Source organism: Lingula anatina, chromosome 5 (assembly GCF_051362555.1).
Source record: "Lingula anatina isolate TDL-2025a chromosome 5, LinAna3.0, whole genome shotgun sequence".
In the NCBI taxonomy this organism is placed as follows: Eukaryota; Metazoa; Brachiopoda; class Lingulata; order Lingulida; family Lingulidae; genus Lingula; species Lingula anatina.
The window spans coordinates 22,394,353-22,408,460 of NC_141771.1; the positions used below are offsets into that span (position 1 = coordinate 22,394,353).

Genomic DNA, 14,108 nt, shown 5'->3' on the forward strand with positions numbered 1-14,108 from the left:
AGAATATGAAGACAAAGCTGCCAGCGCCAGATAACATTGCTATGTGTTTTATCACAGAAAAAAGTGTATGTTTAACAATATCAACACACCAAGAGTAAAAATATATCATTACAATTTGTACATTACCTATCAAAATTATGCTTATCTACCATTAATATTTTATAAGTTTGCATTTCAACCTTTATAAGGTGAATTTTATGAGGTGAAGTCGTATCACAAGTCATGAGCATGTATACAATTGTTTGGGCACTGCTAACCATCTGGCAGTCAAAGTGTATTACACTGCCTCTGGAACTGTTTCATTCCTCTGCGCAGCTTTTATATAAAACAATGCCGTGAATGTCGAGACGGATCACTTTCTGAAGGATCACTTATGAAGGTGACGAGCAAAGTAACGCTCACTTTGTTATCATAAAACAAAAAAACGCACATACTGCTCAGCTCGTTCAGCATTACGGAATCCACTGCCCCAATTTTTTCTTTGACGTACTTTCCTGCTGTAATTTTTTCTCGATCGATTTCTCCATAAGCATCTGTACCATGACACGTGCCTTTTGAATTTTATCCTTATTTGGTAACGCCTCCACCATGTGATATCGTATGTGCTCGTGGTCTTTGATGTGATACCGACACTGCGTCAGCGGACACGTCTGTTTCTTTATCATCACCTTTCCGCCGGGTTTTGGCTGGTTTATCTCACCTTCCTGAAATGATAAAGAGGTCTTTGTTAAATGGCTGGCCAGGTCTAACGTGCACCTGTGTACGAGGCGGTGTGTTGGGTGGGTGTGGGTGACGATGGGATGAAGTGGGTGGGTGTGACTGGGTTGGGGTGGGTGGGTGTGGGTGACGATGGGATGAAGTGTGTGGTTGTGACTGGGGTGGGTGGGTGTGGGTGACGATGGGATGAAGTGGGTGGGTGTGACTGGGGTGGGTGGGTGTGGGTGACGATGGGATGAAGTGGGTGGGTGTGACTGGGGTGGGTGGGTGTGGGTGACGATGGGATGGAGTGGGTGGGTGTGACTGGGGTGGAGGGGTGTGGGTGACGGTGGGATGGAGTGGGTGGGTGTGACTGGGGTGGAGTGGGTGGTGTGACTGGGGTGGGTGGGTGTGGGTGACAATGGGATGGAGGGGGTGGGTGTGACTGGGGTGGAGGGGGTGCAGCATATTGATAAAGAGTCAGGACGTTAAATATAATAATAGAAGTCTCAGAGCCACCAAGGGGTCCCAAAACAGGATCCCAGGTTGTAAAGATCTTGTAGAACATCTAAATTATTGCATGTAGCATTTCCCTTTATTTATTTATTCATCTGTGAGAATAACTAAGTTTGACACTACATATGGCATCGTATCTGGACAGCTGCTCCATGTACAAGAATGTGTCAATGGAGATTTAAAACGAAAAACACAGTGCAATGGGTAATAAAGACACCACTGCACAACACACTTTATAGATGCAAGCACTCTAAATAATTAAATCACAATTGAATGAGCATTTTCTATAAATTCCTTAAAATTTGGCAATTTTAAGTGATGTTTTGTTGAAATTATCACTTGGGATAATCAAATAACTGTCATTATGCACAACATCTTAATCGAACATTCTAAATTCAATCTAGTGCTTACTTTAATATTGTACCGCCGCAGTTGAGGCAGGGAGACCGCAGACTTGGCGTGGCGGTGGGAATTAACGCTGAACCTCTTCACCCGTTCTTCAAGGTACGAGAGAATCTTATCGCTGGTTTCCCAGTCACGAAACGCTTGCTGCTTCTCCAAAAGACGGATCTTGTTGCGCACTATGGCGTTGAAAAACTTCAGCCCTCTTGGTCTCTTCAGACCCATGCTTGACGGGTTTTCGACTGGGTTAACTTCTAAGTCGGGCAACAGACTATCCCTGCGTTCCGATTCCTCCGGTTGAGATTTAGCACGCTCGCGCTCCAAAGTTATTTTCTGTAAAGTCGTTATAAGATCTCTTGTAGCTTTTTCTTCCGTCTGAGGTCGCTCTTGTATCACCGGAAGAAACGGTTTCCCAGTTGTAGCCTTGGAAACCTCTGGATCGCTCATTCTGCGCATGCCTGTTACTGGAGTGCTCACTGAGCATGTTGGTGATGGTTTGGTAGCGTTAGACGGCGTTGGGCTCCCGTTGCTCTTAGCAGGCAGTTCGATAGTCGGTCTGTCAATGGCTTGGTTACCATCGGCTCCTGTGTTCACCTCCACATCACCGGTATTTGAGATTTCTCTTGGAGGTGACGTTAGACTCGGTGAATTGGACTGCTTGGTAGCCTCAGCTTGACCCTGACCTTGACCTAAATTCGTTGCACTCACGGACTCGTGTTGTTCCCCTGAAGCAGAAATCCGGGGAGAGTTTTCCACAGTGTCACTCTCCTTGGACACGAGTGGTTGATCCACTTTTGCTGCTGCGAAGATAAGATGCATGGAAGCTCTGCGCACAGCTTGCGTATTATTATCCTCTCGTTTCAACCGCTCTTGCTCCACTACCTCTTGCCTCTTACGTTCTTTCTCTGCTTGCCATTCTTGCTTGGGTTTTGACAGGAGCGTGTCAATTTCCTGCGAATGCTGCTCGAAAGTTCTCGGCTTTGGCTGCCCGGAATCAATGACACCCTTCTCCTTCATGCGTTTTATAACGTCTTTCAAGGCAGTTATGCTGCGAGGTTTACGGCTGTCCTGGCTAACGTCTTTGCGTAAAGTACTTGGAAGCATATTTTTTCTTTCCATTTTCTTTCTGTGTGCCCTGATCCCTTCCCGGCGCTTGGCTTTCTCCTCCATAATGTCTTTATAGAACACCGCACCTGGCACCATTGGTTCTATTAGCGGGGCTCTGTCCCGTACGAACCACTGAAGAAGTTTGTGTATAAGCACCTCTTTATCGGGAAGCTCCTTTGAGTTTCTTAGCGATGTCGTTTTCTTCGGTTGCGTCTCCTCTTCGTGATGCAATTTGAACGCTAGGTGGCGTAGAAGAGGTACTTGACTCCCCTGGAGGGAGGTGACGCGCGAAATAAGCTTTGTTTCCGCGTGAAGTGTGAGCGTTTCTATCGTTGGTTTGTTTTTCTTTATGATTAGTCGCTCATATGTCTTTAAATCTAGGAGGAAAGCTTGGGTATTTGTCGTGCATATCACTGTAGCGAAGTAAGTGTCGAGATTCATAGCAATTTCAATGTCTCCAATGATTTCTCGCTCCCGTACAAAACATAAATCCATGGATTTACCGTGGAGTTTTTTCTCTGCTGCGGCGTAACCGTCGCGCCTGCGCACTCGCACGGATTCCTGTTTTACAGTTGATTTGTTTGGGTCATCGTTGTTGGATGAATCCACCCGCTTTCTTTTTGGCCTGCAAGGAAAATGAAAAATGATGGCAATTATGTAGAGAAGACAACACATATCAGGCGGCTTTATCGTATGGCTTAACAGAATAAATGTTGTCTTTTCTCAAATTTGGTATTTCTGCTTACAATACAGAATGGAAAAATATATCTGTAATCTTTATAATATGCCAGATCACTTACTCAAACATTTAACAATTATTTTACGCCACTGGGCTCTTTATTTCACGCATGAAGGCTCGATTGTTCCCCTAAAACGCTTAAGAATTGGTAAAGGAGGATCGGCTCAGAAGGCACGTCAGCTTCATATCACACATGCATTTCTCTGTCATTATAACGCCTCCATATATGCTTAACATCCAGTCATATCACATTTCTCTGCCATTAAACCTTCATATATACTTACATCCAGTCCCCGGTGTAGACGTCCGCGGAGTCCTGGAAGGGATGTCTGTCCGGGTACTGGGCCTTGTGCTTGCCTGGCTCCACCACGAACTTTGCCTGACCACTGAAAGGAAAAAAAAATATTTCTGTATAGAATATACAAACACCAACGGTGGCCTTCGTCATTCTTTTTGTACAGCTGTATTTTAGCAAACCAGTAAACACACCACACTTGGGGCTGCGGTGGGAACATAATGCTATCAAGCTTCTTATAGCGTGGTGACGACTTGGTGCGTTAAGCGCTTGAGATGTCAGTCTTCAGGCTACTTTTTCCTCTGTGCTTGACCCTGATAGCCACACCTACAGAGGTACTAGCTAGATCATATCGTTTCTTTTATAGATCTTAGTTTAGAAAAGAGTAAATAGATTTCAGTGAATTGACAAGTTTGTTCTTTATTGTACGGCGTGAACGAGTCCACGGAATAATTAATTATTAGAACAATAAAGGACTCAAGCAAAGAATTGAACGGTTTTGACTAAAAATCCCAAATACATCTTTAAAACTATACCCTCTGACATAAGGGCCCCATTAAAATTCTGTACAAAATCAGACTTTGGCGCTTTTCAACATTTTGTGACAGACTTACTAGCGCACCCTGTGGTCAGACAGCATATAACAAGGGGTCCTGTGACTTACTTCAACATGAAGTGCAGTCCTACTACAGGCTCCCCCTGGCGGACAATAGGAGTATCAAAGCTGTAGCTTTCTTTTCTGATGCTCATCTTCAGAAGACTTTGCATCTTGGGCGTCCACGTACAGAAGAAGGGGTGGTTCTCTACAAAGTCGTTTTTCTCTTTAAACTCTAGTTCTGCAGCAGCCTGGAAAATATAATGTTGTTTTGGGCAACAATTGCTTCCCCCGATGAAAGGTGCCAACTTTTACATTGAGCATTTTGATTTGAAAAGAAATCCGCGTAAGGGTACACCTAAACACGCACGCACACACGCAAGAGATTCATCAGTTTGGAAGTGAGAACAAAATGAATCAGTTGGACCTTAAGCTGCTATTTTGGCAAAATACTTTGGTTTCCGAAACCACATAAAAAGACAAAATTCTCACCTTCAAGCATCTGTTGTAAAGATCTCTGTGTATTACCAGGAAATCCGTCTCCTCGTCTGTGATGATGGACGCGTTCCTAATATTGTCCTCACTAATGAGGGCAATTTCCCCAAAGCTCTTGCCTGAACCTGAAAATTAAAATTTGACAAACAATGGTAATTGATCCGTTGAAAGCGAGTTCTTAACTTCATTCCGAAAAAAAAAGTTGTAAAACGTTCTGCTAATACATAAAATATTGATATCACTATCAACAAAAAATCTCCTTAGGAATATTCATTAAAAGTTTTGTTAACCTGGATATCATGACACAGACACTTTTTCGGTTTTTGAATATAAAAATATATGAATGGCGTTTCTTTCCCCCCCCCCCCCCAAAAAAAAACAAAAAAAAAAACTGTCACATCACCGCAAGGTTCTTACCAAAGGACACGATGTAGTTCCCGTACAGGCTTCTGTTCAACCGCGGCTTCTTGGGAGTTTTGGCTGCCTTTGAGGATTTGGTAGATTTGATGGATTTGGAAGATTTTGGTGGCTTTGCCGATGACTTCACGGACAGCGTGCGGTTCTTCGACTGTTTCTCTTCTTCTTCATCGTCATCTGCTTCATCATCTTCCGAAATGTCATCCCCTTCTTCATCTTCATCTTCATCTTTTTCTCCATTGTCTTCATTTTCTTCCTCCTCCTCCTCCTCCGTCACTCCCTGAGTATTGCTTTCGGTTTCGTTTTCGTCCTGTTCCACATTGTCTAATTCTTCAGCACTCTCGTTATGTTTTGGCTCTTCTTTTTCTTCTTTATCTTTCAAGGCGGACTCTCCCGATAAGTTTGGGTCAATATAGACTGACACGCTGCCGTTGACTATGATGTAAAAGCTGAAACAGCCATATTTTTTACATAAATACACGAGTGACTTCTAGTGAGCAAAGCGCAAATATACTACAAGACCAAAAACTCCAACAAATTATGCTACTTCCAAAAATTTACATTGTTTAAAGAAAAAGACATGGCGCATGTCTACGTGCAGACTCGCAATTATAAAAAGGTGTACACACACACGCGCGCACACACATGCACCTTTTGATTTAATTATCATAATGACTACGACAACTGTATCAAAAACGATTACCTTCTTCATAGCATTGCTAATGTGATATCTAGAACTATTATTATATACCCCAAAAACATGACCACTTCAGGACACGTGTTATAAGGAAATACTGTCTTACCACTCTCCACTCTCTCCTTGCTTTATGACCACGTGGTCTGCGGCGTTGTGCTGATAGTAGCAGTTACGTATTATGTCAACAATCACGTCTGAAAGCGAACAAATACATCAACTGTTAATACGTACATCTGGTGATAGGTCGATAATAGGACCGTTTATAAACTGTGAGCTGAAGTCAAGCATAATGGTATATCGTAATGTATTGAAATTTCCAAGAGAAATTTATCTCTTTATTTATTTATTTATTTATTTATTGCAATATAAACGTGTGGCTCTCTTGTAAGTCTGTAGCCTATTGTTCGCGAACTCGATGGCAGAGTATGGGGACATACATGTCCGATAGCTGTTTATTCGGGGCAGTAACTGAACCAAACTGAAAACAAGTTAGCTATGTGATCAATAATTATCGGGTTTACAGACTAGACTCTGAAAGTCATGAAAGAAAACTGATTGGAAACGGAAATGTATAAGCCTACTTTATCAGGCCCGTGGCCGGAAGGGGGGAAGGGTCTGGGGGTTCGAAGCCCCCTTTTTACCTGGAAAATGTCATCTTTGGGTAAAATTTTATCTAGGTACACGAAGGTTTCAAGGTAAAAGGCCCACAGTTTTTCAGAAAAAGTACCCCCTATTGAAATCGCTGGCTACAGGCCTGTTTGCTATCTGTTGACAAAACTACATAAAAAAATTAATAATATTAAACAAAATATTGTTGTAATTAAAAAAAAACACGATAAGTTTTTTCTCCAATTGACGAATGAACAGTATTGGCATTATATTTTTATCGTATGGAAGGCAGTTTTCTACACACCTTTTTTTCTTTCAAAGTTTTAGATGAAAATGTTATACCCCCTTTACACTGGACGGCGTCCTTTCTGCGTCCTTTCTGCGACCATGAAATTTGGCATCGCTGTGGTCTTAATAAGGAGGCACGAGCATTGATTTGGTATCAGAATGAATGCTCAATGATCGGCCAGTTGTCGGCACGTAAAGTATTATAATTCTTTAACTCTCAAATGGGGCCGAACTGCTGGACGCAGAAGGGACGCCATCCAGTGTAAAGGGGGCCTTAACGGATCTGTCTAAATTTCAGTACAACCGCTTAAAGTACAACCACTTAAAGGTTTGCCGTATCAATAACTGAATGTCAAGGGGGGCTATGTTTGAACCAGCAAGAATGTGCTGAGCCTTAGCTCCAAAACCAGGATCGAGTACATTGTGCCTGTGGGGTAGGGTGGCATTGAATATCAAAAAATATCTTTTATGGATCAATTCGTTAGATTAAAAGAATGCAGATGCCTGCGTCTTTCGGAAGTTGTCAGATTCCCGACAACATGGTTTCACAGGGCTCTCTACGCTGCCATGCTGGCACTTATCCAATACTCCATAAAAGCCAATGCTAATCTTAGTAGAAGTCAAGAGGACTTCATAATTGAAAATGACCAATTAATAAAAACCAAGAGGAAACAAAATCCAAAGAGTAAACATCATTACCGGTAGTAAAAACCTACGTGGATCAAAGTGGCACTTAAAATGTTTTCGAAAGCTCTACGATGAAAGAAAACAAAAAGTGACTTCATTGATGGCCGAACAAAGCGGTATTCATGCTAATACCATTTTCGTTTTTTTAATACTGAAATTTAACCACGATCAAGCAAAAGGCCTACAGAGCTTGTAAAGATTATAGTCATACGGGCATATTACATTTCGGCAACACGCCGAAATAAGACCGTCTCCAAGCAAGTGGTGTAAGAATTGTAGAGGCTAATACAGTTCTTTATACAAACATTCCCTCTTTACGTTTAACAATACAGATGACGTGAGAGAGACCCCTTAAATGTTTACAGAAATTGAAAATCAATCTTATAAAGTCACGAGGTGACAGGAAATATTTACACTTTTTCCACTTTCTTCTGTCTGAGAGACCCAATGGCAATTAAGTATCGCCGTTACCTGAGGACTCAATAAAAAGCATTTACGACTCGTTTTTAAGGATACAGGTCACTCTGTACGTTCTTTATTTGTTGGTTGTGACATTTGGCGTTAATATAAGCAAGCTGAACTGATTTCGCGACATGTTTAACAGGGACCATCCAGCATATTTTGTGTAATTACTTTACAGGGACAGTGCAATTATAATAATAATAATAATAATAATAATAATAATGGGGCTACCAAGTTGTCTGAAACACGATACCATGAAAGGAGCAAGTGAAAAAAGGTCCAACAATGTTCCAAATTTTCCGTACCTTTCTTCATGGACTGCAGAAGCTGGCTTTTCTTGCGTAACCACGGGATGATGATCTCCACCTCGTGCTGTTGCCGCTGATCAGGGCTCTTCTTGATCACATTGATCACGCGCTCGTACATCTGACTCATCTTGGCGCATGACCCGGTGGAAGAGCCTGAAGGCAAAATAAAAAGATATTGAAATAAATCAGGTGTTCTAGGGTGATGATCTGTGAATCTGTACTGCCTCATGATCTGCTTAAAATGATACAGATCATTAAAAATCTGAATTGGTGTACCGTTTTTACGGAAGTAAAGTAACGCCAATGAAAGAAACAAGGGGGAGAAGGATGAAGTAATTGTTGCAAAATGCTTAATATAATATCTATATAGCGTATCTGGTGCTCTTTTCTCAATACGCAAGTGACTGCCTCGTTAAATTCGTTTAATGCAAACACTTCATGCAAACAAATATTTTAGAGCTCCCCTTTTTTGCAACGAAAGTAATTCGCTGTTATTTTGGCCATTATGAAAAACAATTATGTCAACAGTTGTTTAATTCATGATCGTTCTTTAGTGGCACATTACGACAATTGACTTCACTTCAGCACGAAAAAAATTTTCATACATTGCCTTTGAACAATCTACAGGTATGTTAGAATCACCCGCTAAAGAGCTTTGGGGACATTTAGCATTTTTCAATCTTTAGATGAGGGAGATTTTAATCTTAAAAGCATTATACTATAATTCAATGATGTAATAATTAAATAATTACAGGTATTCAGTCATTTGAAAGTCCGGCTGTGTGGCCACCAAATTCAGTGTCCCGGGACCCGTCTTCCGATTTCCTTACATTCCACACCGCGCCGCACATTTTCAATGGTAGCAACGCAGAGGACAATCTTAAGTCAGCCAATCTTATCTGAGCTTCTTATGCTGCTCATGTTAAATGTTAATTCTACAAACGATTTATGCTTTACTTTGGGCTTTACGCGATACACTTATCACCTAATGTCTCGTGTTTTATTGTTACGGGATTTAGGCACCTAGCGTACGTTACGTCACGTTATTTGCACCCAGAAGTGCCATAATGGAGAGAACATATCAAGTCGTGTGACTTTGAAATCCTCGAGTAAATATTTATTTTATTTGAAGTCCAGAATTTTTGCAAATAAAGCTCCCGAACACCAGAATATCTTAGGACTGAAATACTTAATGGCATTTCAAAAGTAATATTCAGTGGAAAAAAAAGGACACAGAAACGAATTGAATAGGCCTTCGCCGAAGTCTTTTATCGGAGTTTTAGACAGCTGAATCCATTATAGCCAATCCTTATATCATATACATTTGGGAAAATGATTTCTTCAAAGCTTGGCAACTATGTTGGTGTGAGTGCCTGCATTTTTTTTTTTTTGGGGGGGGGGGTTCTTTTCTTTTCTTTTTTTTTTTTTTTTTTTTTGAGGGGGGGGGGTTATGGTTTTGCGCACTATGAACACAGTCTACTACTTACTTTTAGTAGACATAAAACAGCTTGCCTACGTTGTAAATATTGTGGCTTAGAAAAGCTACTGTACCAAAGCCAGAAGCTGAGCGACGACCCCTTTTTCTTTCCTTTTTCAAAATTTCTCGCTGGAGAAATGTACACAAATATATCCAAAACAATATCCGAAAATATCCTGGAAAAAAATGCTATCTGTGGCAGAGTGTAATGAAATCTGAACCAAGCTTGAGAAAGCCCCGCTATCCCGCATTCTTTTCTGTTGGAGAGTTGCACCCTATTCTGAATAAATATTTTCTGTTTTCGAGACCGGCTTTTGAAATGTCTTGCTTCTCGAAATGGAAATCTTTTCTGTAGAGCTTTGATTTCGACTTAAGCTATTTATCCACCTCTGATTATGCATGCTTTTGTGATCCTCAAGTAGTTTACGTAGCGTAATACCCTGTATATTTTGTTCTCACTCGAATGTCTCTTTGTAAGGTTATAGAATATATAATAATATGTATAACATACACAAAAAAATCAGGACTTCGGTGTGCAGGCAGTATTTTATAATATGTGGTCTGCCGCTCAATTTTGTAAAGGCCATTATTACTAAAAAGATGCCACGAACAAGATGGGTGATGTTCTTTTCCGCAATTATATTTCAAGGTATCAAGTTAATATCTTTCTGTATAAAAGTCTATTAATGTAAATGAAAGCACTCGTGAAAGAACAATCTTACACGTCGTCAATAACTCTATTGTCGTTCTTTTGTTCCCTTTTATAGCTCTGATTTGGGCATTAAATAAATCGGGCACAAAATCTATACTCAGCAAACTGAGGCAAGTGCAGTGTTTTTTCAACGCTTAGTCACTGTTGATTAGCGAACAACAACATTATTAGCTTGCTTGGATAATTGATGCATTTTCATAGAACGCAAATTTCCGATTTGAATAAAAAGCATGCGTTACTGTTTCGTTTGCTTTTCAGGGCTTGGGGCTGGTTGTTTTGTTACGGGGATATTTTTGTCTCTTAAACAGAAGGTTAGAAACGGCTTTGGGCGGGTTTTACCACATACAGATCAATATGTCTGTTAGAGTATATTTCTTACGGATACACCCATGGTAGAAATAACGTTTCTGAAGACAAAACAACATTATGGTCATACTTGAATAGAATGTGTATGTAAGTGCAGCAGCTGCTGTCCAAGTTATGGCCTGTTCGTCTTTCCACAGCTAAGCATGGCCTACCCTCTACCAGGGCGACAGATTGATTTTTCACAGATATTCACAGATATGTCTCAAGATAAATAGACAGTCATCTGGTTCTCGATTTTTCCGTTTTTCTCTATATAATCTGCTTCCCTGGTAGAGGGTAAGCATGACCTGACGCGTCGTTTTTGTTGGATTTTACATCTTATCAAATATTTTAAATGAAACAATAACTGAAATATTTATGCTGATTTTCCATTTTTTTTATCTTCTTGATATATTAGGGGATTCCCTTACTTCAGTTACTGTATTTCTCGTCGACATATAGCCACTTATCTTCACAGTATTTTAGCGGTAACATTGTGACTATCACGACGTACCAAGATTACTACTTAAAATTCGTTAAGAACTTATTTAAGTAGTCTTACTAGTTGGAGATATTACCACATTTTTACAGGAACAAAGTATTTTATAAGTCCTTTTTACACATGACTCTGCCTATAGTAGCATACGGTAACAAATTTTTCTAAACTGAAAAAAAAAAATAAATAAATAAGCAAGACATTACCCCTCTCCAATTTAAAGTAGAAGAAAAAAATTAAAGTCAACACCGTTAGGTCTTATAAAAGTATATTATGCACTGATTTAAGAGAATAAATCTTAATTTTAAATCAGTTATTGATTGACACGTTTTTTCTTATGATTTAAAATAATGGCTTCTTAAAACTACCACACCCGGATTTTTATATTATAACAATATCAACAGTCTTTGAAGGCCACCTGCTATGGGGCAGTTTCACAAATAATCTGGGTACAGAATTTGGTCTTAACTTAAAGACGAATATTTAAGGCTTCTTTTGCGACCCTAAATAAATTAGTAGCCATCCACCTATATGAATTAGTGTGAATTATTCAGAAAAAGTAAGAAATGATTAAGGTTTCATACCAATGGTTTCATAATTTTTTTAAATTAAAATCTTAAAAGTTACGATAAAATTTCTGTCAAATTTTATTGTAACAGGTCTAATGAACTTGACCCACCTTCTCACTATAAAAGCCGGTCCGTCCCTCTTGTGTCTGGGTACATTTTACACACTCATTAGTTTGATAAGATTCTCACAACAGTTACACCTCTACCGATCTCCATGTCAACTATGTCTTATCTCTTTAAAATACTCCAGTTTAAAAATGCCCCACTTGTAGTCACCAAGGTGTGATGGGCGACTGTCAAAACTGATCCTTTTGATTTCCTAAATCACTGTCTACCAGCTCATATAGGTCCTGTAGATAATATTGGAACGCGTGTAAGTTACAGAATTAAACCAAAGTTTTAGCATTATAATGCCAGACTGGTACCATCGTTTTACGTGACAAAGCGTCCATAAATCCACCCTGTTCTTGTAGCCAGCAGGACGCGGTGGTCGGGAAACGGGAGGAGAGGAGTTAATTTCTTGTCGAATCCCTGGCACGGTGTGTTAACTGGCTGTGTCAATGCTGTCCTGCCTTGACAACGCTACTCTGTGATCATGCACTCTGACCCCCCACTGAGGCTACCGAAGGGGGGACAGAGAGGGAGATGGGGGGGGGGGGGGCAAACATGACCACCGTAAAGCATGAATGGCATTTTTAAATCTTGTACATTTATTTTGTAGCGTTTGCACTAGCTGTATTTTAATAAGTCAATATGTAAAAAAATGTATTGAACATGATGAAATGGAAACAGGTCACGGACGTATTTATCACTTACAGAGCGTCACAGAGCTATCTCCTGTGTGTTCAAGAACAGTTTGGAGAGTTATGTAATAATAGATATTACACAGGCGTTATGTGTTTGTTGTACTGAGCTTATGCATTCTCTCTCTCTCTCTCTCTCTCTCTCCTCATTTCTCCAGTCAGTGAAGAACTGAACCGAGATTCATAATGCCATATTTCCTGCACATATCTCGTCCTGTATGGGTGAGCTAGCCGTAATTATAGATAAAAACTGTTAGTTAACAAGCCTATCACAACGCTCCCCCGTCTTATGAAATCAGTATAGAATAAATGATTGATTTTATAGATAGATAAATGGACAAGAAAAACATATTTACTGAATGGTTTAATAGAAATTTAACGACAAACAACCTATGAAATTGTGTAATAATAATTACGTAATAATGAACAGATAGAGAAAAAGACGTATACAAAAAAAATCTTATATATGTATTACACGTTAGTAATAGGCAACTCTATACTAGAAAAAAAACTGAGTGATGAAATGAATACCGTACCAAAAAAATTAGTTTGACAGACGAGAATTGTGTCATGAATTACAGTGTACATAGCCAGAGACATATCTGTGAATATTAAGTGAAAAATCAACCCGTGGCCCTGGTAGAGGGTAGCACAAGGCCTTCAGTAGACAACATTTTACCTTGGACAGCCCAGTGGTTTGTTTTCTTTCCTCGTTCTGGGGATGGCTTAATGGACTGGTATTGAAGTCAGTGTGTATTCTGTCCGTGGCTGTCACAATGGCGGTGTGTACACCAGCCTTATGTGTGTGCAAACACTGCCAACAAAGCGGTTAGAAAAATATTAGCACTTCTTCACAAAACAGGTGGATTTGTGTGGATAGTCGTTTTCGCCAGGTGTGGCTAGACTGGGAGAAAAACGAGGACCGATTGGCGGGAAGGACGTGTTACCAAACCATGCATTATCTTATCGGTTCAACGTGCGCGTGCGTAAGCGTGTGTGTGTACGGGTGTGTCTGGTATGTGACTGTGAGTTCGTGAGCGCGCACGCGTGTGCGTGAATGTACATGTATTTGTGAGTGTGTTAAGGTTTGGGGGGGGGGGGCGCAAAATTGAATTCACAGACACATACCTCCAATGTGAGGCTACACCAACACTAAAGTATATCAGTAGAAGAGTTTCCAACAAGTCACAAACCGGTCTGCTTCATCTACGTGTATGACCACGCCGTTACATAATTTACATTAAATTCGAACATTAATTTAAGTCACCGAGGGCCGTTCTCATAAAAGTCAGCAAGGAATGTCAATCCGGGGGGGGGGGGGGGGGGGGGGGGGGGGGGCGGGGCAGTTGACCACTTGGAACACCCTTCCTCCCTTGTCTCTCCTAAAATAGTA

The 14,108-nt window shown here is 40.5% G+C and overlaps 1 protein-coding gene across 2 annotated transcripts; it reads right to left on the minus strand.

Annotated features, from left to right (window-relative positions):
* Positions 1 to 26: 26 nt before the first annotated feature.
* LOC106179668 (uncharacterized) lies at positions 27 to 13,481 on the minus strand. 2 transcript variants are annotated; one of them, XM_087013472.1, is made up of 9 exons: positions 13,395 to 13,481; positions 8,311 to 8,466; positions 6,066 to 6,153; positions 5,263 to 5,711; positions 4,843 to 4,970; positions 4,420 to 4,601; positions 3,745 to 3,846; positions 1,624 to 3,346; positions 27 to 704 (listed from the first exon to the last, which is right to left on the minus strand). In XM_087013472.1, the coding sequence occupies exons 2-9, from the start codon at positions 8,438 to 8,440 to the stop codon at positions 453 to 455; spliced, it is 3,054 nt and encodes a 1,017-aa protein (XP_086869598.1). In that variant the 5' UTR covers positions 8,441 to 8,466; positions 13,395 to 13,481; the 3' UTR covers positions 27 to 452. The 2 variants fall into 2 exon arrangements, with proteins under 2 accessions (XP_086869598.1, XP_086869597.1); XM_087013471.1 differs by lacking the exon at positions 13,395 to 13,481 and adding an exon at positions 12,023 to 12,492.
* Between the last annotated feature and the right edge of the window lie 627 nt (positions 13,482 to 14,108).